This window comes from Sardina pilchardus, chromosome 1 (genome assembly GCF_963854185.1).
Source record: "Sardina pilchardus chromosome 1, fSarPil1.1, whole genome shotgun sequence".
NCBI lineage: Eukaryota > Metazoa > Chordata > Actinopteri > Clupeiformes > Clupeidae > Sardina > Sardina pilchardus.
In genome coordinates, this window is record NC_084994.1 from 22067252 (window position 1) to 22089336 (window position 22085).

Here is a 22085-nt window from a genome sequence, read left to right on the forward strand (position 1 = left end):
GACTCTGTACGACTCAAAGGACGGGTTTTTCATGGTGATGGTTACTCAGCTGTCAAAAGGAGATGATGGGGAATATCAGTGTGTTGTTGAGATGACCTCTAAACCGATGTTCTCAGGTATTACACTGAAGATTCATCCAGGTGAGGGCGTGGACCCATCCTCCTACTTTATTTCACAGATACAATACATACAGAAATAAGTTTGAAATACATTAGGCTGTCGTCTATTACTGTACCATTTTGAACAATTCAACATTTCATCTTATTTAGGAGGTCCATGTTGTGGACACCCTGTGACCAAAAATTTGACCAAAGGAGACCAAGCCAGCATAACCTGCAACTTCTCTGAAGCCTACAAGCACAAACCTAAGTACCTATGCAAGTTGGAAAACACCTTAACCTGTTTCCAACTCTTCCCATTGGATTCTCGAAAGCGTTGGAAATACACTGTGGTTCATAATCAGAACAATCTGCTCCAGATCAACGTGATGTTCCGTTTTGACAAAAATGACTCTGGGGATTATTGGTGTGGAGCCTCTGACCTACATGGCAGTTTCTTTGTCCTGACAAATCAAGTGAGGCTGATGTGGCAAGGTGAGTGGAACATTACTCAGGGCCTATTTTAGTGCCCCACGGCATTGTAGCTATGGCAACATGTAGTTTGTGGGTGTAGGTGTGAGTGACCCTTTGCTGCTTTGCTAGTTTGCTCCTTTGAGTAGGTTTCCTTTAGCTGCCTACCACGTTAACCACAACAGGATGTGTGTGTGTGTGTGTCTGTCTGTCGGAGAGAGTAAGAGAAAGGGGGGGGGGGGGGGAGAGAGAGAGAGAGAGAGAGAGAGAGAGAGAGAGAGAGAGAGAGAGAGAGAGAGAGAGAGCGAGAGAGAGAGAGAGAGAGAGAGAGAGAGAGAGAGAGAGAGAGAGAGAGAGAGAGAGAGTCAGTGGCTTAAAGACACTTGTTATCATCTAAAAGCAGACCCAGCATTGTTGGTGGACTGAATGTTTCCTTTATGCTCAGGGGAACCAATGTCAAGGTATTGAGTGAGGTGTGTGCAAAACAGTAACAAGTAACAAAATTGAAAACTGTTGGTCTTTCAGAATTACCTTCACCATCACTCTCATCATCATCATCATCATCATCATCTACAAGAACAACAACAACAACAACAACAGCCAGAATAACACAAAGCCCATTCACTCCTGCATCTACTTCATCCATCATTTTGACAGCATCATCAGAATCTCCCTCATCACATTCTTCGTCCCTCTCCCCATCTGGTATGTGTGTGTATGATCCAGAGCCATGAAGTGTTGCATTAGAAAGCATTCTTCCTCAAAAGCAGAAACACAAACACACACACACACACACACACACATTGATTAGCTTCATCTATTGCTCTCCCTTGTGTTTAATGAATAACCCTACATTTCTCAAAGATGGCATGGCACTCCACAGCAATGGTGACACTGTCAGTCAAATAACGGGTTAATGTTTGTTTGTTTGTTTGTTTGTTTGTTTGTTGGCTCTCTCCCCATCAGGTGCCTCCATGCCTGTATTGCTGACAGCAATCGCCTTGACGCTGGGGACCGTGGCCCTTTTTGTTTACTTTTGCCAAAAGAGGAAGAGAGAAACACAAGGTCTTGTTACGCATCCTCAACCATTCCACATCTACACCATGCACTGAGGCAAAGTTGCGCTAGTTCAAGACATGACATGCTCATTCTACAAGAAACCAGCTGGAGTGTGGCCAGAGTAGAATGCTTTTCATGTGTGGTATTCTGAAACACTCTTTGATTGTTTCTGCAGTCAGAATTGTTTGTTTATTCAAAGAACAAAAGACAATTTAAAGTAAGGTATTTGAAGTGTCAGTTTACAAAATAGCCACTTCATATCCGTGTGGGCAGTCATCTTGTTGCAAAATAATATAACATAAATGATTCAAATGAACTTAACTTACATTTTAAAAAATCTATTTTTGAATAAGACTTTCTATTGTTGAGGACAGACATAATCATCGAAAGATGTCAGTTAACCTGCTCAACACACCATACGCTTGATCATAATCATCGAAAGACGTCAGTTAACCTGCTCAACACACTACAAGCTTAACCATAATCATCCAAACATGTCAGTTAAACTGTTCAACACACCACATGCTTGACCATAATCATCTAAACATGTCAGTTAACCTGCTAAACACCACACGATTAAGCATAGTCATCCAAACATACAGTATCAGTTAACCTGCTCAACACACCACATGCTTGACTCTTTACGTGTGTGCACTGATTCAGAGCTGCCAAAGCTCATCCGCAGCCTCCTCTGGCGCTTTGCTATGGGCTAGCTAGGGGGACTGGCTACTTCTAACAATATGTTCCATTTCTTATTCAAACAAATAACATCAAATTTGGTATTGCTCTCAGCAGCCACGGACATTCCTGTCATGAATAAATATACAAAGTTATATATTTATATACATTTTGAGAAATAAATACAGTAAATGTTTTAAATGAATGTATCATTTTCTTCCCCCTACAGGACACTTCTCCACATTGATGAGAGAGGTAACAAATATTTTTTTAATAGGATACAATCCAACTATTTAAAGTCTAAACTTTATCCATATACTTTAACCAACACTACCTGTTTATGTCCTTATGTAACTGTAATCTCTACAATTTGTTAGCTTGTTATTTTTCTGTCATTTACGTTACTGACATGTGTCCTCATAGATCTAATAGCACTCACATTTCAAAGTAAATGACACATAGATATCTGTTGTCAAACATGAGTCTCTTTGTTTTAATCACTTTAAATTAAAGTTTTACACTTAAAGTCTGATATTGAGTCGTATGTTTCAGGTCGATAACGCAGAGTGTGTGTACGAGGAGATTAAGGAGAGTACCCACCCTCCCGCCTCAGAGTGCCCAGCAGCAACTGGAACTGTGTATGCTCTATGTACTGCTCCGTTACGCACACTCCCTTCTAAGGACCGCACTGTGTATGCTACTGCTGATGCACCCGCAATCACATCCGATGATCCCACATACTCTTCTGCTGATGCACCCGCAATCACATCTGATGATCCCACATACTCTACTGCTGATGCACCCGCAATCACATCTGATGATCCCACATACTCTACTGCTGATGCACCCGCAATCACATCTGATGATCCCACATACTCTACTGTTGATGCACCCGCAATCACATCTGATGATCCCACATACTCTTCTGCTGATGCACCCGCAATCACATCTGATGATCCCACATACTCTACTGATCAAATACCCACAATTCCCTGTGATGATCCCACATACTCTACTGTGGATTCACCCACAATTTCATCTGATGATCCCACAGTTTCTACTGATCAAATACCCACAATTCCCCCTGATTGTTCCACACGCTCTACTGTGGATTCACCCACAACCCCCTCTGATGACCCAAGCCCTGATTCACCTAACAGGCTGACTGAAAACCACACCTACGAGATGGTGGATCTATCCACCAGACCATCTGATGACGTGACATCTGATAATAGTGTCGCAGAAGAGGATTCCACCTATTTCCTGTTGGAGTTGGCAACCAGCTCCTCTAAACATCCATCCCATCCACTGACTGAATTACCCACAAGTCCTCATGGCGATCCGTGTAGACCTACAGACAACAAGCCCTCGGCAGATAGTGAAAAGCAATGACTAGTTGTGGAAATGTAGAGCATTTTATAGAGTTAACCTAAGCACACCATCTAGCAGTAGCATAATAGCATAGAGCTCTTTTTTAAGTACATTTGTTGGGCCTTTTTGCCTTTAATGTGTAAGAGTGACGAGATATCCTGGCTAGCGTCTACCACTTCTCAATGAGACGTGGTTTGGCAACGTTCATTTTCTTGTATTTGGAAAAATGCCCAGATCCGTTCATTGGTCCCCTATATCTGAGGCAAAAATTGCGGCGGTATAGTTTCCAGACTGCCTTAGCAGCATGAATGAAATCACGCGCAAGGTACCATGGGAACACCCAGGCTAGTGACGAGATGGACAGGAAGAGAATGTGAGAGAGAGATCAGGAAATGATGTGGCCCGGACTCAAACTTGGGGTGCCTCTCATTCAGCGTTTATACATCCTCCCTACCTCCTTGGGCCTCGATCCTCACTGATCTACATAAAGAAAGATAGAAGAAGGGATAGACTATCTTCATGTACATCAGTGAGGATCGAGGCCCGAGGAGCGAGGGAGGGCGTATAAAAGCCGAACGAGAGGCTCCTCCGGGCTCTTGCTGGGACCTGGGCCTGACTGTTGTATATGGGCACTCTGGAGATAGCCAGTTTTAATGCACCATCATTTCTAATAACTAGTTTGCGATGGCTTATACGTTGATTTTAATTTCTTCAGCTATGGGGTTAATACACAAGTTAATAGTATTACTATGGTTTTGTTTCGTTGAACTTGGATAAACACTGTCCTGCGACTTATACACTATGTGGCTAATGCACAGGAACATTATTGTAATGTAATGTAATGTATTCAATTTGGCAATGCAATGTAGTCTCACTCATGCTCATTTTAAGTTCACGTTCATTTTATTAAATAACTCAAGATATCATGAATGTGTAAATAATTCTTATTATCATGTGTTGAGATACTACAATCTCGATTGAACATTAGTATGGGGAGTCTGCACTTTATTTCTACTGCATGAGAGGTGTGCTCTCTCGGAGGATGGGCGGGACTGTCGAGCTCTATTGGCATTGTTTAAATCATCTCTGTACGCTTGGATCCTTTAATCAATCAGACCAACGATCCGGTGGAACTTTTGGATAAGCTAGAGTTTGTGATTGGAGCCAAAAGTTCTGGCAGGGAACAGAGGAGATAGATGTGCAGGTTTCCAGTCTGCTGGGCGAAATCCAAATTCACCGGCAGGTCAGGCAGCCCAGTAGTTCATGTCTCTTCCGTTGATTTTACAGTATCTGTGCGTGCAGTTCTGGCATTGCACCAGCAGAGGTCACTGTGTCACAATGATCGGACACCTTATTTGGCCACACCACTTTTTGCTTCATAATGCTTTTCACCATTTATTCTTGTTTACAATATCTTCAGTATAATGGGATTCAGAAATCAAATCACAAACCATTTACAGTACATATATTTTGTCCATGCATGTCCATGCATGTCCATGCAAACCAAATGCAAATGCATGGGGTTGGTTCATTAGAATAAATTTGTTTCTCTGCATTTAACCCAATTTAACCAAATTAGTGAACACACATAGCACCCAGTGAACTGAATCACACACTAACCCAGAGCAGTGAGCTGCCTTGCCCAACCAGCGGCGCTCGGGGAGCAGTGAGGGGTTAGGTGCCTTGCTCAAGGGCACTTCAGCCGTGAACTGGTCGTACCCCGTTCCTTCCTGTTTGCCTCCCCATTCAACTGAATAGGACGATAGCTGCCCGATAACTGCCCAAAGTGAGCTATCAAGATGACAGCCGAGTGGGGGGACTAAAGGGACTTTGGTTATGACCTTTTGTAGGAGGAGGTTCAAAAAGATGCAGACGAGAGTGATATGAATCATACAGAAGGGAGGAAAAAAACAACCGAAACCACATGTTTGTGGAAAGTGATGTATATCTGAGCGAAACGGATAGGACTCAGATAGCTGGCTGCAAAAATTCAAGTCACTTTTAATTGCAAATGGGAAATGTCTGGCTAGCATCATGTCATTAGATGCTTCCATTTCCAAAGCAATGAAGGATTGTGATTGTGTGTGCGCGTGTATGTGGTTGGGAGCGGGGGGGCTGTGGGTTGCCTTGGTGTCTCTACCAAAGCTGACACCAAACTTACGTCCTTGACAGGCAGACAAGTGTGATGTAACTCATACAAATGAGTGGAAAAAAACAAACAAACCAGAGGCTTGTGGAGAGGAAGTCAGTAAACACCCTGATTTGAGATACCCTCAGTCTGTTTGTTGTAGTAGACGCCAAACCAGCACTGTTGAAGCTCTGAAGCGGAAAGCCTGATCATGAGGATTTTTGTCCTGTTCATCTCATTTCTCCTCTCAGGTAAATTCAGACTATATTAAGACAATAATAGGTTGTCTAGAGTTTTGCTTATGTCCCAAGTTGCGTTTGATATTCATCATACATAATTGCAATTATTAAAAAAAAAAAAAAAGATTGTTGCACCGCTTTTATGTTTGTTGGAAGATATATTATATATATAACATATTAGGCTTAGGTTATAGCTTACTCCTACATTGGTCATACCAGTCCTACTGTGTGCTGCCCCTGCAATAATGTTTCGGGGTGTCGTTTGAAGAAAGAGGTCAAGTAAGAAAATTAGGAAATGTGTAGGCTTAAATAACAAAATAGCCTATATAGGCTTATATTTTGACACAGCACAGACTAAACCACATGCTCCTTTCTCTGCTTTTGCCTAAAATATCCTGCACGCAAAGATAATGGAAAACTATTGTGGCAACATCTCATCTGCAAGAAAATTGGAAGTGTAGGATCATTATGACACCTTCTGAATGTATGCCAAGTTTTGTGTCACAAAAGTGTACATTTAGTAACTGTACACTACACACAGGCATGCACAAACACATAAATATACATGCTCACAAATACAGGCACATATGCACTCACGCAGACACACACACACACAAGCAGATACACACAAACACACATATGCACATACATACATCCACAGAGGTATGCACACACTTACACACATGCACGTACACACAGTCACACATAAACACATACACAGAAAGACACACAAATATGCAGGCATATGCACACACACACACACACACATAAAAAAACACACACACACCATTATTTCCCTCCACACACACACACTCAGAAGTGAACATACACACACACACACATACCAGATTGTGTGTGTCATTTTTTTAACTTTTTCTAGTTTTTTACTTTGTCTGTCTCTATTATGTTAATTGCGTGCTGCTACCTTGGCCAGGGCTCACTTGTAAATGAGATACCACTGGAGGACCTGTACTGTACTGTATGTCTACGAGTGTTTTCAAAACACTCTTACTGTGCGATGCGTTTGGGAAATGGTCAGTGAATCTTAAGATGTTCTCGTAAGAGGAACTTTACAATTATCTTAGGCTTACGATGCTTTCGATAATCATATACTTTGCCCTTTTTTTTTTTATCTTACTTCCAGACAGGGTCACAACACTCAGTGTGACTGGATACAAAGATGGCGCCGTCATCATGATGTGTGGCTATGATGTAATGTACAAGGACAACAAAAAGTCTCTCTGTAAGATATCAGAGGGAGTGTGTTCCAGTACAATAGTGGACAATACATTGGTGCCAGATAAAAGGTTTGTGTATTATCTATCGTTTATTTAAGCATTATCGCACGAGTGGGGGTGGTGTTGTTGGCCAATATCGCCACGGCTGTGGTTCGCCGTAGGCACGAAGCCGAAGGCTGAGTGGCGTAGGTAACCCCAGCCGTGGCGATATTTGACTCAAATGGATACTGGACAATATTTCAACCAATCAGACCAACAATCCAGGTGCGTCAGGTGGATAAGCCAATTTAGTGATTGGTCCCCGCAGATTTTTAATGGAAGTAGGATAGAACAATGTGGAGGTTTCCAGCCTGAGCTGCAGGGCGATATAATATCGGATTTATCCAGTCTAATGGACAAAATGTCAAATGATCTATCTCTCTATAGGTTTTCTCTATATGACAACCCATCAGAGGGGAATTTCATGGTGTTGATGACTCAGCTCACTATCGCGGACAGTGGGATATATAAGTGTGAGGTGGAGGGTGACCAAAGGCCACAAACCGACATATATCTGCAGGTTTTGAAAGGTAAGTATGGAGATTAGAAGATTCGGTCAGCTACCGATACCGGACAGCCATGGAGACCTGTCAAACACTAAACTTCTCCCGATATGCAGGTCACAGCCTCCCATGAGTGTCTCTCATTTCTCTTCCTTGGTCCTCACTGATCTTGATAAGGAATGATGGGGCGGCAACAATGGGATAGTTTATCCAGTGCTAGTTATAGATCAGTGGGAATGAGCCATGGAGGACCGAGGATGGAGGGTTGAGGAGGGATGTTGAGAGGCACCCTATGAGTGAGTGGCATAACGTGATCTCAGTCGCTTTTAGTGTTTTCAATATTAACATGCATTCAACTGATCAATCCAGTCTTTTTTTTTTTTTGTTATTTCACCCCATTGGCACACTATTTAGAGAAAATGACAGAGCAGGGGAGAAGAGATATACAGGTATATGAATTTCAATCTTGAATTTCCCCTTGGGGATGAATAAAGTATCTATCTATACAGGTATGCATGTAAGAAGAGCATGCAACAGTGTTGTGGAAACAGTGGCTAGTACTGGGTGTAGTTGGTGAATATGAATATGTATTTAACAAAGAGAAAGAGATGACACTATTGCAGCAAGCATGAAATGAAATAAAAGTATCTATCTAATAGAAAACAAGTATTGCTATTATGGCAGACATTTTGGGCAGGCCACCTACATGTTACTCATTGAAACACAGTTGAAGGAAGATGATTGCTTGAGAAACCCAGTAAAATGCCCTTGGAGGCTGCTCTTCATCGGTGATGGTGTTTTTTGGCACACGGAGGTCACTTTGTTAGGCAAGTGGTACGCTAGGCATGTGGTATGCTGAAGCAGGGCCTTCACAGGGCCTTCACAAATCCTGTGTGTGACTTTTTGCACACGGATGTCGCTTTGTTGGTGATTTTGTTTTTTTTGGGCTGGATATTCAGGCTATGCATGGGGTACTCTGAAGCAGGGCCTTCACAAACCCTGTGTGTGACTGCTGCATGCCAACTGTGCATTGCTGTATCGTGCGTCATGTTTCAAGACTTGGTTGTTAATGGGTGAATTTAACACCTGTCCCATAATATGCATATCTGACACAGCCCATGTTCTGATTTGGCAGATCAGTGGATTCCTACTGTCGTCTACCGTCTTTCTAACGAGAGCACGGAGTTCAACTGCACTTTCTCTGAAACGTTCCAAGATAGAGATAAATATTTCTGCCATCGTCATCGAAACTTTACCTGCTTCAAATATAATGCGACAACACCACTGAAGCGGTTTGGTCGATGGTGGGTCCAGGCACTATCCACCAGCTCTTTCTCTGTGGCGCTGAGGCAGCTGACACCAGAAGATGCTGGACAGTACTGGTGTGGACTGCATGAAGCTGTGGGTGAATTCATCACACTGACGAACCAGACCCAGCTCATTATTGGTAAGTGGCTACCTTGATATGACGTTTCTTATGGGTGTGCTACTGTTTGTCTCTTCCTGCTTACGTTTGTGAATCTTCTAAAAAAAAAACACACACATTAAACCATGGAGCATTAAAAAATGCAATAACAGAGTGAAAGTTCAATATAATAGCATATCTGAACAGCATATAATTTTAGAGAGAAAGCTGTTATCATTATAGGACTATTGTGAATCATTTCTATCTGAACAACCAACTAAGTCTTCTTTGCCATCCTCCTCCACTCCAACAGATCCACCCACAATACCACCAGGTAAGACCAGTAGTCATTGCAGAGCACTACACAACAATCTGCCACATTTCCAGGGGCATTCATAAGCTACGAGTTGTGACTTATTTGTATGGTACACTGTAAGGTCACTTGAAGGCCAGATTTGGCATGTCTCCAACCTGCTGTCTAGCATAGGCTGCATGTTATGGTTTACGATGGAACAACACACCTTTCACAGGACAAGACTGCCAACCACACCAGTTAGCATGCTAGCATGCCTAGGAAATACTAGAGTCAGATAACAAAAAAAAAAATGTACTGCTGGGCCAGTATTTAAGACGTACAAGACACTCTACTTGGGTGTTGTATGGCTTCTCCTCTTTCTTGTGACAGCTAATTTGCAGAGGTGGAAAAGTCCTGCTTCAGAAAGTAAAAGTCCTGCCACATATCTGTGCCAAACATTCACTTCAACCAGCTGATTCTGATTAGCACAACTCTCCAGCAAGGTAGAGCAGCTAATTAGTGCGATCACCTGCATTAAATGCACAGGCAGATCCAATACATGGTTGGATTTTTACTTTCTGAAGCTGGACTTTTCCACCTCTGCTAATTTGCATGGGATTGGCTGGTACAGTTGTGTATATTCATATACAATTTGCCTTGACAGAGGCTGTTGTGGCTGCCTGTAGTACTACTGCTGTAGCTCTGATGTTGGGCATCCCAGTCATCATCGTCATCACCTACATGCGCAGGAGACAGAAAACAATAGGTTAGAAACACTGCATTCATCATCAAGCAATGTAAACCAGTGCATGACACTCACACATCATCAGTCAACACATACACACACACACACACACACACACACAGAGACACACACATATACTGTACACACTAAAAATTCCCTTTCCTCTTTGACATTTTTGAAGGTCGACATTTCTGTTTTATGGACTTTTTATCCTGATGTTTTGAGACAACCATTTTTTTTTTTAAGCCTGTAATCATCAAAAAAGGCTTAAAATAGTTCACTTAATATGTCATGAATATACAGTATGTAGTGAACATTAAGTGAATTAAATTATGGGGTAAAAATGAACTGTGCTCTACAGAGTGCTCTGGCCCCTCCAGCAGTCAAGCAAACATCATAGATAGAGAAACAACAGACTACAACCAGGTAAGAATCTAAACAAACTAAAACAACGGCCTATAGAACAGTATCTGCAATCAAGGCAGTTCATTTTCAAACTCTCTCTCTCGGTTTCAGACCCCATTCACCGAAGCCATTTATGAAGAGATAAAGGACCGCAGATCTTCTCGTTCCTCATACACCACAACCAACACTGTTTATGTTGTGGCTGAATTACCCACAACCCCTTCTGATGACCAGACCTATTCCAACGGCCAGTTCCCCACACCTCCCTCTGTTGATACAGTTTTCTGTACTGTTGGGTCAGACCCCTCAGACGATGCTACCTACTCAAACACCTCTGAATTAAGAAATGCCCTCTGAAAGAAGGACTTCATATAAACTAGAAAAGCACTCAGACAGCTCAACCCTGTATTGTTCCTCCTTGGTTGTTATATTTGAACCTAAACTATTCAGAGCGCCACCATGTGGCCATAGCATTCCATTACACTGCCAAGAAAAAAACATAAACGTCTCCTGGATACAGACGGTGTTACGGATCACTCCCAAAATGTAATCGTTTCTTCCTTGGGTCATGCCTGACATCAATTCCATCAATTACTTTTTGAGTTATCTTGCTAACAAACAGACAAACAAACAAACAAACAAACAAACAGACAGACAAACGCCGGTCCCCGATGAAAACATATACCTCCTTGGTGGAGGTAAATGACACATTGCTTGTAGGAAAGGATATGACCAAAGATGATCACACAATGATGACGTGTCTAGAATCTACCATGCAATATGTATACTCAAACAGGTATGAAGGGAAATCTCTTGTGACATGTACGTCAAACATACTTTTGGGAAAAAATACTTGGGAGTTGGGAGCTCATGATAGGACGGTAAATAGATCCGGTAGATGACAATCCCTGACTAGCAAGCAAAAGGAGGATCAAGGCCAGGTGGTTAATTAAAGTAAAAAAAAAAAGATATTTAAATTCCTGGATTGAATCCATCTGAAAGGTCAGTCATCTTGCCCAGCCCTCCAGCGCAGTCAGAGCTGGCCCTACATACAGTACATGTGACAATACACAGAGCTATTTTTGCTATCATTCGTATTAACATTCAGCCATCATTTTCTTGTGCCAGACAAGACGCCTCATCTAAACAAACTTGAGCCTTTTGTGGCATTTCCTGTTGACGCACACACTCACTCACTCACACACATTTCCTTTCCACTACCATACTGTTATCTGTTCGTCAAAATTACTTCTCACTTTGTCAACTGTTTCCACCACTGAAAGATTCCCCACCCACCCTGCTGATGGCGTGACGTTTGAAGTAGTAAATTCTGTTTAAGTTGGAGGCTTGCTATCTTTCTCTCTCTTTTTCTCTCTCTCTAACTCAAACACACCTTCTTCTATCTATACATACTCTCTTTCTGTCTGTCACTGACTAATAACTCTCTCCCTTTCTCTCACACACAGGCACAGGTTCTTCTATCCCATCAGTGTACACTCTCTCTCTCTCTCATTCACACATACACACACACAGCACACCACACACCTTCTTCCACACACTCTCTTTCTGTCTCTCACTGACCCCTGGCATTCTGTCTTTGTTGATCTCACATGCTGCACTGAGAACAGGTGCTGTCTAGATGGGAACTCTTTAACTATCAGCAAAATTCACTTACAATATTTGATATTTTCATTTGTGTGTTTTGCTATATATACTGGTTAATTCCTTTAATAAACGTTGGATGGTAACTCTTTAGCTATAAGCAAAATTCACTTACAATTCCTTTAACCCTTATAAGCTCTTCAGGTCTGTGGGACCCGTTTTCAGTTTTCATCTTAAGAAAAGTGATACAAATAATTATTTTTTCAAACTGAGATTCATTGGCCTTGGCTCATTTTGTGTGAGGAACATAATTCAGAAAAAAAAAAAATTGAACCACCCCTGCACATTTCTATTACATACAGGGTCTTCGCGGGTCTACTGGACCCGGGGCTATAATGTGTGGAAATCATAGGTCCTGTGTTATCTCATTTCCCCTTTTAGGTTTCTGGGCCTGTGTACAGTATGTGTGTGTGTGTGTGTGTGTGTGAGAGAGAGAGAGTGAGTGAGTGAGGGAGAGAGAGAAAGAAAGAGAGAGAGGGAGAGAGAGAGTAAAGCAGGTAAATGGGCCCTTAGTGTGAGCCACCAGTGCAGTTCCCGCACAAGGTTGCAACATTGTTACAAAATTGGAGCACCCAACCCTAACCCAACAATATCTGCACCCATATTCCCACACATTTTACCATCTGTCCTGCGGGAATGAATACCACACAAGATGGCAAAGCGATTCTCAGTTCAGACTGCCTTAGAATTGATACTGGAAGAGACAGGGGGACTTGAAGATGATGCAGAGGAAGAGGTTTCAGAATCTGAGGATCATGGCAGATGTAGTGAGAAAGTTCAATTTCTAATAAATAATTCACTATAGTTCTGGAAAAACATCCTTCATTTGTACATTAGTTGATCATTGTCCAGTTATGGCTGTTTTAGGATGCATTTCCTAAGTTTGTTGCATTTGTGCAACAAAAACGAGTAGCACTTCTGTGCATAACCATGTGATTTAACAAAGGTAAAGGCAACAAATGTAACAAATGTTGTTTATATGACTTGCAAATAGGTTGAAGTAAACATCTGCTGAGAATTTTAACAAAAAAAGGTTTCAATATGTTGGATTAAAGACCCTAAAATGCCATGGGTCTACCAGACCCGGCAGGACCCCCTGTGTAACCAAAAAACAAAGATCCTATAAGGGTTAATAAACTTCGAAGCTTATGAAAGCACTGTTGTTGTTGTTGTTGTTGTTGTAGTTGTTGTACAATGTTTGCTGGTGTGCCTTATGGCGTTCCACTTTCCTCTCTGATCAGAACTAAACTCGCCGCGTAAGTGCCCAGAAATATATTCTGGCTGGTGTCCTCATACTAAATACTAAAGAGAGTGTTTGTTCTCAAGGTATGCATTATAAATATAAAGAGCTTTGTTCAGAGTACATTTTCAATATCCTCATCAGAGGCCTGCAGAAAAGCTGGCTCCTGTCCTAAAGTCCATTCCATTCAGTAGTGTCCAGCTGCAGGTCTCATTTGGAGCTTACATGAAGTTAACATGTTGTTAAATTGCGTTTCAGGGATTTTATGACGATTCTTTCAGAAGTGCTGATGGTGATGTTGGGCCAGGAGATTGGGTGTCTCCTCGCCCAATAATGTGTGTCCATTAATTATGTGATGATACTATAGCAATAAAGAAATCATTATTAAATTGAAATACATATTAATGGAACGAGAGAGTCAGAATCTGGGGGAGTATGGAGTCTACTTACTAGTTAGGTGCATTAGAGTGATACTGAATAGTCTTTGACCATCAATCAATTGCCCACTATCTCCAGCAGAGGGTGTTTGTGTACCGTTGATGCATGATGTATTCTGTACAGCGTTTTTCAACTTTTTTTGTATAATGATCAATGCTTACAGATACTTTGCCACAACTTAAGATTGATTCCGCAGGATCACAGACTTGACTTTGACATCACTATGGCACACATTTGTGTATTTATGAACAGTAAATAGCCATGTCTGCATGGGTGGGGGGTGGCTTCATCCATAAAATCCAAATAAATGATTTTACGTTCCATTCTCCTGCATAGATCGCTCTCTGTTCTCCCCACTCAACTGTTGTTGTACAGTGTGTGGTGGTGACATCACTAAAAGAGGAAGGGTTGATGAAAGAGAGAGAAAACACATGATTTTAAATTAGAGGAGAGGAAGTTAGTAAATAGATCTCATGAGAGATTTGGACACTCAGTATGTGATCATCGTGAACCGGCACGGCTGGGAGAAGCGGATTATAAACATGATGATTATTTTCCTTTTCACCATATTTCTTCTCACAGGTAAATAACTATAGTTAGATAGATAGATAGATACTTTATTGATCCCCAAGGGGAAATTCAAGAAGTTATCTGGACTGCATTATTCAAACCAGCACCTCTGTTTGTACAAATGTAGGCAAGCTTAGCAGTGCATGACGTGGTGTATATGTGTATGAAATGTATGTGATTTTTAGTAACAAAGCAAAGTCCATTCACTCGGGAGCCCTTTGTGTGTTTGTGTGCCTGTTGTGTATTTCTAGTTTGCCTTGTATTTCTGACAGAAGCATGACATAAATTGTGAGATAAAAAAAGTAGCTGGAACTCTAGAGAATACAGGGGATAAGCTTAAATCCTAAAAAGTCGGCGTGTTCCTTTACGATTGGTGTAGATCCAGTGAATAACTGTATTTATATCGACAAAGCTCTTTACATTTTATCCATAAGATGAGTGAGTATTTTGCTTCTTTTTTGCAGTTACAGTTCGGACCCTTTCTTTACTTGGACACACAGGAGGTGCAGTCATTATGAAGTGTGGTTATAATGCATCATACATAAACAACAGAAAATATCTCTGCAAAACATCAGAGCAAGTGTGTCCGATCATAGTGGATAACACAGGCACCCCTGCACCAGACAAAAGGTTCTCTCTACATGACTACAAAATGGAGGGAATTTCATGGTGTTGGTCACACAGCTGACTGCTGTGGACAGTGGAACATATTTGTGTGTGGTGGAGAACGCTCCTTCTCAGACACCTACTGACATACTATTGAAAGTTAACACAGGTTTGTAATTTTCATTCATGATTACAATGAAAGAGAGAGGGAAAGACTTCATGAATCGTTATGACGTGAGGAGAGACAAGTAAGCAGAATTGCTTTTGTGTTTTGACTCATTTGCTTATTGACAGGTCCATGGCAGTCTACTACAATGCATCGTCTTCTAGAGGAGAGCATTGACTTTATCTGCACTTTCCCTGAATCGCACAAAACGAGAAAGAAATACGTTTGCCACCGTCAGAGAAAATTAACTTGTTTTGAACTCAATTCTGTGACTCCGAGGATGCAGATTCGCACACTATCTAATGGCTCTGTGTCTGTGATCCTGGACCAGCTAACAGCAGAAGATGCTGGAGAGTACTGGTGTGGAGTAAAGGCAGCTATAGGTGAATCCATCACTCTGATCAGCCGGACCCAACTCATTATTGGTGAGTAACACATTTGATATGATGTCCTGTACACTGTAAAACATAATAGTTGTATTTACTAAAAATATATAAATAAGTAAAGTAGGAATAGCTCCCGTGCTTCCGTGTGAATCTCGCGTGACATTTCTGTGGTTCAGATCGGGTTGCGGTCTCGAACTGATTATACATGTATACAGACTATTTTACAGAGTTTACAGACTTGATTGGTGCTTCGTTTTATGTGTAGACACCTATCGCAAGCTGCTGACGAGGTTTGCCGCTGTTTTGAGCAATGTTAGTGGTTTAAAAATGCGAGTTTGAAAGCGTGTGGCTGTTTGCCCCATGCTAACCCACTGTTTGCGATTTTGGGCTGTAGCTCCTGCCCGTGCTAGATCTGTACTGCGTGATGAGCGAAAATTACTTCCTCCACGGCTTACAGTAGTTGATGTATTTTTATTCAGAAAATAGCTTTATTTTCAATTTCCGCCAAACTTACACTTTAAGTAAGATTAGCTGATAGATTTTAAAGTGAATGGATGTGGGTGGAGGGAGGAGCCAACAGTGGCACAAGAGACAATTTGGGCTTAAAATTCTTGTAAATTATGATCATGTTCTTCCCCTTTAGGTCCTGAGACATCTTCCTCAACAACAGTGTCACCATCACCATCACCAACACCATCGGTGCTGCCAACAGCACCTGGTTTGAGTAGGTTATATTTTGCCACATATTTCTGTCCATTCTGTATAATGCTCTACACTGTGCTCAAATATTAACAGCGGCCTTTTGCACAGTAGGTGCAAACTGTCTATATAAGATCACCTAGTTGAATTTGCAGCTGATCTGTTGTTGTTGTTGTTGTTGGTGTTGGTGGTGGTGGTGGTGTGTGTGTGTACTCGTGGGTTGATCAGCTTTCCTAGGTACGAGTATAGTTGTTCAGGCTGTTCTGACTGCTGTGGCTCTGCTGCTGGTGAGCGTATTCATCGTCATCTGCAGGACACAGAGGACAAGAGGTCAGTGACCGTACACTCATCAAATGAAAATGAATATGGACATACATACACACACTCAGAGACAGAGTTGTCTATCATTCCACTTGTGTTGTGTGATCATTAAATACATGTGGACGGGAAAAAGGAAAAGAGGGTGGCAACAACGCAAACACACATGCACACTCAGTTACACATATTCATTATATCCATATACAGTATCACCTGCACACAAATACACACAAGCCATGTTATTTTTTTTACTGTGACAGAGCGTTCCCACCCTTCCGACGGCCCATCAAACATCACTGATACAAACAACCAGGTAACAAAAAACACCTAATAATAGCAGCTAAGTACTTGCATCTTAAATGTTTAACCCTTCAATCTCTCATGTCCTTTCTCTCCCAACAGATTTCTCCCCCAGCCCACGTATATGAGGAGATTAAAGACACCAGTAAGACTTGTCCCATACCCAACTCTGTTTATGTGATGGCCCAATTACCCACAATCCCTTTCGCTGACCCCACCTATTTAACCGCTGGATCGCCCTCAAACCCAAGAAGGTGATGCTAATTATACTTCCCCTTAGAATGATCTATTTGTCATTTTTGTCCAAATTGAGTTATTCACATATTCTTATTCTGTTTTAACTTGGTAAGGTGAGCAGAGGTGTTTGTTGTTGTATGTAGTGTTTGACATTATGTTTTTGTTCAAAACAGAAGGCAGTGATTTGTTACCTCGCTGTGGCAATGTATGTTGGCAAATGTAAAATGTGTGTATATATATATATATATATATATATATATATGCCCTAGGTGTATAAGACTTGAGTTAGACATGCCCCATTAATGTGTATGGGAGGGATTCTCAGGCCTGTGCTAGGCTATCAATAAGGGTTGGTCCGTTGGATGGGCAATAGAGAACTAGACTTTTATGCACCTTGTTCAAAAGGGTTGTTCTTCTGTTTTACAATCAGTCATGGGTGTTTTTTGTCAATCGAAAAACAGCTCTACACAGTTATTTACTTTCACTATTTACTGACAAGGGATTACAATCGAAAACCTAGCCTGAAAAAGAGCAGATCTTTCCCCACTGTTTGAATGACTGAATAAAAATCCTAAGAATATTTATCATGCAAATAAGTTGTTTAGAACTGCTTGCTAAGGGTAGTTAACATTTTGTGCATATTCAGCTGTGCTTTATATGTGCCTTTCACTATAGACTGGGGGTTTCTTGGTCAGTGGCATAATGATTTTTAGAGGATCTAAGATAATGATTTCTGGATTATGTACCAGAACACACCTTATGTACATGTAGCTAATTGCCACAGCCCTGGGTGCGAGTTGTAATATGGCGAAACATTGTGTTTCTTTGATTTTACATAATATGCTGTTATTTTTCAAAAACGTTTTAAATAAAATGTTGATCACAAAATGTTTTTGTAAGAATAGGTATTTGATTTTACAGTGTACTGAAATACATGCACAGAAGAACTGGCCAAAGTAAACTGACCACAAATAAATGGCACACTATCTATGACAGATATGAGGCAATGGTCCTTACACATGTCAAACTGGACTCTAGAAACGGAATATCCCCTCCTTGATGACATTCACTGTGCGCATGGTTTGTAGGAGTTGACTAAGGCTGTTACCCTACTTTCGTCATAGCATTTTACAACAGCTCTCCACTGTCTGGGTGTCATCTAACGGCAAACACACATACTGTTGCCCTGGATCAGATTAGTCATTTCCTGTGAACACAGACACAACTTGTCCACAAAACCTCCATCTGCCCATCAGAGTGACTTCACTTCCCCTTCCTCACTACCACCAAAGATCCTTAAGGCGGAGCAAGATACGTCGTCGTAATTCATGTCTATGGGCGCAAAACGGGGATCACTTCCTCTGCATAAAGGGGGTGTGTCAAGCGTGTCATGTCCATAGACTTAAATGGAAAAGAGGCGGAACAGCTCTGCATAAAGGGGGATTTTGCCCCCCTCCCTCTTGCGATTCAGGTTCCAGGAAGTGGCTTTTCATGAAGTATCTTGCTCCGCCCTTAATGATCTTTGCTACCACTGAAAGTCAACAGTGACCCTCCCCTTTCGCCTCTGACTTGGGAGGCCTATGGACCAATCCACAATCAGAGAGCTGCATTACCACAAACTTACTAAGAACAAAATGACTCAGTTTTAAATGTAATTATAATACTACATTAATGGAACAAGAGGGTAATAGACTGCAAAAGTGTGCAGTGTATTTCTAAATTAGGTGCAGTAGCAGGATACTGAATTATCTGTACAGTTTTCTGACCGTAAATCAATTACCTGATATCTCCAGCAGAGGGTGTTTGCGTACAGATGGGCTAAATGCAGGTCTCCAGTGAAGTGTTTTTCACACACATCTGTGTATTTGTGAACAGTGAATTGCCATGTCCGCATGGGAGAACTACAACTTCAAAATAAATGGTTCATAGCCTACATTGCTTTCAGTCTCTTTTAGACAATATCACAGACATAAACATAACTCACAAGATTCCTGCTCACGAGTAAATTAATATCCACTATTTTAAAGGAGGGATACCAGTAAGTACAATTGTTTGGATTGTAACATTGAAACCAGCACTTCTGTCTGGGTGTATGTTCATTCATTTTGCATTTCCTGCACTAAGATGATTCCTGATGCTACTTACTGTATGTTTCTATGTATGTAGGCAAGCTTAGCAGTGTACAACGCGGTGTGTATATGTAGTGAATGTATGTGTGATTTTGTGACAAAGCAAAGTCAATTAATTTTGGGCCCTCTGTGTGTGTTGTGTATTTCTAGTTTCTGACAGAAGCATGACAAACTAAGATAAAAAGCAGTAACATCTGTGGTTTAGATTGATACAAATCCAGTGAACAAAAGCTGTAGCATCTGTTTCTGCCTCCCGCACAAGCAATACCAAATAGAATAGAATAGAATAGAATAGAATGTCTTTATTGTCATTGCATTTAAGTACAATGAGATTCAGAGCCACTCCAGCAAAGTGCATCAACACATACAAAGATCGTATAGTTACTAAGATGAATGATAAAGGGGGTTTTCAATGGAATGAAATGGTGCCCACTTCCGCCTCCTAAATGGGCGTGATCAGTGACGACATCATCAGTTTAGACCAGTGTAGAAGCAGCAGAAGCAGTGTGCCGTTGATAACAGGTGGCCTGCGCAATTAGCGGAGACAGGTCAGGTCAGGGGGGACAGGTTGTGAACAAAGTTATTTTTCTATGTATTTATCTCGCTGGAAAATACGATTTCAATGTGGGAATGTTAGAAAGTTGTGTGCCTTGTAGAATATGGGTTCGTTACTTGCATTGCTGAATGTAGGGCTAAGGGAATGGTCATAATCCGAGATAAGGTTTATTTCTCCCGTTTGCTCCTAAATGGGAGTGGCACTACGTCACAGGGAAACCGGAATTGACCCTCGAGTCGTCTCGCTTTATAAACCGTCTCTGGCAATACTTTAAGCCCTATGCACATAATTAAACCCTATGGATTAAGAATAGTATGTGGCTGAAGTCCATATGTGCGTCAAGGCAGGTGAACGAATACTTTTGGCAATATAGAATATATAAAAGTAACATAAGGAGCAGCAATAAATAGATTACTCATCCTGTTGTGTGGAATTAAATAATAAGGACCTAAAGGCCTATTCGGACGGGATTAAGGCCTATTCGGACGGGATTAGTTTTATGGGGTGACATCAGGTAAAGTAATAATTACCAGGTAATGTAGTCCCGTCCGGACGCGCCATGTCAGTAAACATAACGGAGTATGTTGGTGACATTTACAGACACTTTTACCTTCCGTAAAACGGTCCGGAGAAATTACCTTAGGTAAAATTAATCCCGTGCGAACGCGACCCTCTGTAAAGATGTCTGTAATATTTCGTCACATCCTGATTTGAAAACAATTCCACTGAATGTCTGAATGAAAACATAACATGCTGTGCAGCTCCTAATAGGACGTTAGCTAGTTTGCCTATTAGCTTGATATTGTTAGCCATTTCAAACTACTTATGGCATAACATAAAGCTAACGTTTGCTAGTTTAACCAACTTGTGTAGTCTTTCAAATCTGAAAATGCCGCACGTACCTGACGCAAAGTATCACGTGCACAGCGACGAAGATGTGACGGCAGAACGTAAACGTAGTTACTCCTCCCATGTCAGGTAAAATGACAGAGATGTCTAGTCCTGTCCGAATTGGACATTTATATTACAGAGGTCATATGATAAACCTGCATTACTCTACGTCCCCCCATAAAACTAATCCCGTCCGAATAGGCCTTTAGTTTAATGGGGTGACATCAGGTAAAGTAATAATTACCAGGTAATGTAGTCCCGTCCGGACGCGCCATGTCAGTAAACATAACGGAGTATGTCGGTGACATTTACAGACACTTTTACCTTCCGTAAAACGGTCCGGAGAAATTACCTTAGGTAATATTAATCCCGTGCGAACGCGACCCTCTGTAAAGATGTCTGTAATATTTCGTCACATCCTGATTTTAAAACAATTCCACCATAGTCTGAATGAAAACATAACATGCTGTGCAGCTCCTAATAGGACGTTAGCTAGCTTGCCTAATAGCTTGATATTGTTAGCCATTTCAAACTATTTATGGCATAACATAAAGCTAACGTTTGCTAGTTTAACCAACTTGTGAAGTCTTTCAAATCTGAAAATGCCGCACGTACCTGACGCAAAGTCTCACGTGCACGGCGACGAAGATGTGACGGCAGAACGTAAACGTAGTTACTCCTCCCATGTTAAGTAAAATGACAGAGATGTCTAGTCCCGTCCGAATTGGACATTTATATTACAGAGGTCATATGATAAACCTGCATTACTGTACGTCCCCCCATTAAACTAATCCCGTCCGAATAGGCCTTAAGACTACTTACAAAGCATGTCTTAAGGCCTATTCGGACGGGATTAGTTTTATGGGGTGACATCAGGTAAAGTAATAATTACCAGGTAATGTAGTCCCGTCCGGACGCGCCATGTCAGTAAACATAACGGAGTATGTCGGTGACATTTACAGACACTTTTACCTTCCGTAAAACGGTCCGGAGAAATTACCTTAGGTAATATTAATACCGTGCGAACGCGACCCTCTGTAAAGATGTCTGTAATATTTCGTCACATCCTGATTGGAAAACAATTCCACCATAGTCTGAATGAAAACATGACATGCTGTGTAGCTCCTAATAGGACGTTAGCTAGTTTGCCTATTAGCTTGATATTGTTAGCCATTTCAAACTACTTATGGCATAACATAAAGCTAACGTTTGC

At 41.4% G+C, this 22085-nt stretch overlaps 1 protein-coding gene across 1 annotated transcript; it reads left to right on the forward strand.

Moving 5' to 3' along the window:
• Nucleotides 1–14519: 14519 nt before the first annotated feature.
• On the forward strand, nt 14520–17514 carry LOC134070499 (polymeric immunoglobulin receptor-like). Its single transcript, XM_062526920.1, has 7 exons — nt 14520–14596; nt 15049–15359; nt 15485–15781; nt 16386–16466; nt 16670–16771; nt 17020–17072; nt 17162–17514. The coding sequence occupies exons 2-7, from the start codon at nt 15251–15253 to the stop codon at nt 17315–17317; spliced, it is 798 nt and encodes a 265-aa protein (XP_062382904.1). The 5' UTR covers nt 14520–14596; nt 15049–15250; the 3' UTR covers nt 17318–17514.
• Nucleotides 17515–22085: the final 4571 nt, after the last annotated feature.

Coding starts and splice junctions, on each gene's coding strand:
- LOC134070499 (XM_062526920.1), top strand. CDS start 15,251: ATGGTGTTGGTCACACAGCTGACTGCTGTGGACAGTGGAACATATTTG. Junction 15,360..15,484: donor ACTATTGAAAGTTAACACAG/GTTTGTAATTTT, acceptor GCTTATTGACAG/GTCCATGGCAGTCTACTACA. Junction 16,467..16,669: donor GCCAACAGCACCTGGTTTGA/GTAGGTTATATT, acceptor TGGGTTGATCAG/CTTTCCTAGGTACGAGTATA.